The sequence below is a fragment of the Notothenia coriiceps genome, unplaced genomic scaffold, assembly GCF_000735185.1.
Source record: "Notothenia coriiceps isolate Sejong01 unplaced genomic scaffold, NC01 NC01_scaffold00037246, whole genome shotgun sequence".
Taxonomy (NCBI): Eukaryota; Metazoa; Chordata; class Actinopteri; order Perciformes; family Nototheniidae; genus Notothenia; species Notothenia coriiceps.
Window position 1 is genome coordinate 27,266,195 of NW_011369947.1, and position 4,210 is coordinate 27,270,404.

Consider the following 4,210-nt stretch of genomic DNA (forward strand, 5'->3'; position numbering starts at 1 on the left):
TTTTAATTTCTTTCTAAAAAATTTTCTAAAATAAAATTAAAATTAAAAATTACTTGTTCCATTTAAATATATTACATCATAGTCATTTAACATTATTAGATGTTTTAGAGCAAATTTTTACACAATGCTACAGAATTTCATATTGACTATATCAGTGACAAGGACGGGCACATAGTAATGGAGAGAGCAGACCCGCGATTCTCTCCTCGGAAGTTGGTCGCGTCGTCGTCGGTGATCGTCGACTGACAACGAAGACATTGATTACCAGGCTTTTTATTAAAGTCGGTTAGCGGGCAGCAGTTAGACTACTAGTGACCCGCGGTTAACAGTCGCGGGCTACGTCCCAATACCGATCTTTTCAAGAACACATTGAGAACGCTCTCAAACGCTCAGTGCGACTTACCAAATGCAAACTGTCCGTCGGAAAGTCGAATGCTAGCAAATTGTAGTCCCGCGTGTCGTTGTACTACCACTCTTCATTTGATATGATAAATTAATTACATTTAACTCTTCCCTCACACCTACATTCACCACACCACTTACTGATCGACCTTACGTTTCCCTCATTTGTGACCAGAAACACAAAGGGAGTCCAAGGGCGAATTTTAATTTTTAATGTGGGAAGAGGTGGGGCGGCGCCCCTAGCGCCCCTATTGGCCGGCCGCCACTGGTAGCAACGCAGTGTAGGCGGGGCGATCGGCTTTTTTTTGGCCAATGAGATGTAGGAACGTCGTCACCTCCTCGGTAGACCATGCTTTTCTTTGACGTTGCCATTTTTGTAGCTCCTCCGTTTACAAAAATGCTGTTTATAAAAATGCTGCAAGCTTGCTTCTGGATATATATGCGACGCTAGGGATGATCTTGCGCGCGATCTTGTGACGATTCTCTCTGACCAATCAGCAGTCGAGAGTGTTGACGTCACTAGTTCAGCCCTGGCCCTGGCCTGATAGAACCACGATTTTATGGGGGCGGAAAAAGAAGGAAAAAGTACCCGCTAGCTGGTGCTACGCTATATGGAAAGGCCACCAAAAACTAGCCTGGCCGCTTGAGGACGATTAAGGACGCTTAAACGGGGCTACCCGCTGCAGTGGAAATGCGCCATAAGTGGGCCTGTCTGTCAATTAATCCCCGGGCCACTTTTTCCCCCCAGTCCGCCCCTGCATTCATGTCACATGCTGTACAAGTATTAAGAAGATAAGATAAGATGGACCTTTATTTATCCCTGTGGGGAAGGTAAACAAATAACAACAATTTAAATAACATTATATAGTAACTGTTAAAACAAGATATCACAACAAGGTAAACTTTTATCATAACATGCTGTATATATTTGGGTTCAGATTGTTCAATATATTTACATGTAAGTGTGCAGATTTGAGTGCAGGTCAAAGTCATTTGTACAAACAGTGCAGATTTGATGTATGTACAGTACGGGTTACTTTGAATGGGTTACATGTAGCCCTGTGCAGCCTGATGGCTACAGGCTCAAAGGACGGTCCAAGCAGTTTGTGCTGACCCGAGGATGGATGAGTCTGGGGCTGAACGGGCTCCTCATCTTTTAGCCTTAGGTATTGCAGCCATGGATCTATATCTTCATATATATATACACATAAAGACCATTGCAAAACATAAAGGAACACCTACCAACAGAGTGCAAGAAAATGATTAACATATCAGGATCCTTCCTGACGACGTTTACATCTGTGGTTTTTGCTCTTGCAGAAATGTATAAAAAGGATCTTTTATAGAAGGAATAAGAGGAACCAAAATGAATCTAGGTGAGGGAAACAACTTGTCCACATGTTACAAATGAATTTTGATCTCACGTCTCCTGCTGGTCCTCCCTGCAGGTATGTCAGCGGGATGATCCCCGTCCCAACTCACTACTTCGTGGTGCTGAGCAGCTGCCTGGACTTCACCCAGCCAGCAGACGCCTGCAGCGGGCCGCTCAGCAGTGCCACCTTCATCCTGCCCCACAGAGCCAGCAACGAGGAGACCTGCACTGTGAGGAGCATCACACAGACATACACACACATTCAGAGAGCAGGTCCACACAGTGTGTATGGCCTCTTAGATCATTCAGAAGTGACAGTATTCTCCCTGACAGAACATAGAATCTGTGGATCTAAATAATAATAATAATACATTTAGTTTATAAAGTGCTTTTCAGAATACAAAAAGACGCTCTATGAAAAAGTCTCACCTAAAAAAGAGAGTCGCACATACTTCAATTTAAAATTCAGATCGGTGGAGTTATGAAGGGGGGGGGGGGGGTATTGGCAGGAAGATCATACGAGCGGAAGACATTTTGTAGTAACAAATCGCAAATCTTTAAATCCATGAAATGTACACATTGTAAAGCTGTGCGTGGTTATGGAACTGAAATGTTAAAGGACAAGTGCTACATCTTTACATCACATGTCATTTAAGTTGATGCTTTTATCCAAAGCGACTTACACACAATTCAATACCATAGATACATACAACATTTCAAGTTACGTATCTTGCCAATTCGACATTTTGACTGATCAAACCACTGAGCATCTGATTGGCAGACACTGGTCTACCCCTCTGAGCCACAGCTGCCCCTACATCTTGAAACATGTGTTTCTAAGCTTTCTTTTCAGAGTAGGGTGAGAAAGTTAATATTCATCCCAATCTTGATCATCTTTGGGGGTGTGTTCAACTATTTCTCAACAAACCACAGTCAATCACCTGCAGAGCACTTTCCATTCACTCAGCACAGGTTGTAGTTCATGTTTCTGCACAGGCTCAATGAAACCAAACCTTTTATGAACAGTATGTCATTCCAGCTGATACTAAACACTATTATTTGTACATGTCTGTCAGTGTGCAGGTCAAACAAACAGGAAACAACATGTTCATTAGTGTGCTGTTGGCAGCTGTCTTTTATCCATAATGGTCAGGAAAGCTGTTTCTCCATGGTTCCAGTGTTCAAACTGAGCCTGTCCTGACTCCAGCTCTGTTCCTAACACACCCACATTTAATGTTCTAATCTCAATCTGAAAATATACTGTAAACTATTTTCCTTTAGAGCAATGGTAAGGGGGTAAACCTCATGCTAATGACTGTGTGTTCCTCCCTGTCTCCCCAGAGCTCAGAGGAGGAGTCCCGGTGGGTGGAGGATCTGATGAAGATGCACACGGCGCGGGTCAGAGATGTGGAGATCCTGACGGGCCTCGACCTGTACCGCAGAACCACCCGCAGCTACGCCGAAATCCTGTCACTCAAGACCTACATGCACACCTACGAGAGCGAGATCTGAAATGTGCTGCTCCGCTCACTGTGCTGTTGGTGAGGTTTCTAACCGTGGTCGATGCTTGTGGTACCAGGAAGAGGTGTGATCATCTCTATAACACTGACCTACACAGCTGGAGCTTTCACTGTACAGCAGATCCATGTGTGGCCATAACGAGCTCATCTTCTAGCATGCAATGCATAATAGCAGTACACATGGGCTTTCCCCTTAAGTCATTTACTGACGATTTGAGTTATTTTTGTATAAACATTTAAAACAATTTTTTAAAAACATTATTCCCTATTTGTAAAAGTGATTATTTTAAAGTAGTAAAAGATCTTGAATTGCACTACAAAGCCATCATCACAAAGTCTCCCCTCAGTGTTCAGGATGTGACAGCTCCACTCTGATTCACAGCGTTCACTCATCACTCTCTGCAGTGAACACATTCGTTTGAATGAAATGAAATGAAAATGAAATGTTGTTGTTTGTGTGTGTACAGTGTGTATATGTTGAGGTCGAAATGTATTCTGTTTGTGTCAGACTGTGTGTGTGTGTGTGTGTGTGTGTGTGTGTGTGTGTGTGTGTGTGTGTGTGTGTGTGTGTGTGTGTGTTGACTTTTTGTTCCGTGCACAATAACAATAATGTCAATGCTGGTGATTTATTAATGTGTGTCCTAAAACATTTACCACCTGTGAGACCTATTTATGCTTTATGTGTATTTAATCACAATAAACAACGTTTTTACTAAAATCTGCAGTCTGTTTGTCTCACATCATCAGTCCATCTACATACAGTATTATTCCACATGACTCTGCCAACCTCCATCCATCACTGCCACCAGGGGGACACTAGTGGTGGTGCAACAAGGTTAACCTCAAACCTGAGGGCCATATGAGCCTGGTTTTTAAAAGTAACCCAATCTCAGTTATCACATCTTAAAAGTAACCT

General features: G+C 42.9%; 1 protein-coding gene across 1 annotated transcript; it reads left to right on the forward strand.

The window, feature by feature from the left end:
• The first annotated feature begins 1,856 nt into the window (after positions 1-1,856).
• Positions 1,857-3,988, forward strand: LOC104966210 (ectonucleotide pyrophosphatase/phosphodiesterase family member 2-like). Its single transcript, XM_010795389.1, has 2 exons — positions 1,857-2,004; positions 3,116-3,988. The coding sequence occupies exons 1-2, from the start codon at positions 1,864-1,866 to the stop codon at positions 3,284-3,286; spliced, it is 312 nt and encodes a 103-aa protein (XP_010793691.1). The 5' UTR covers positions 1,857-1,863; the 3' UTR covers positions 3,287-3,988.
• The last annotated feature ends 222 nt before the right edge of the window (positions 3,989-4,210 follow it).

What these genes read in the sequence shown, in the direction of transcription:
- LOC104966210 (XM_010795389.1), top strand. Translation starts at nt 1,864, where the DNA reads ATGATCCCCGTCCCAACTCACTACTTCGTGGTGCTGAGCAGCTGCCTG. An exon ending in GCAACGAGGAGACCTGCACT is followed by an intron (nt 2,005 to 3,115) that starts GTGAGGAGCATC and finishes CTGTCTCCCCAG; the next exon opens with AGCTCAGAGGAGGAGTCCCG.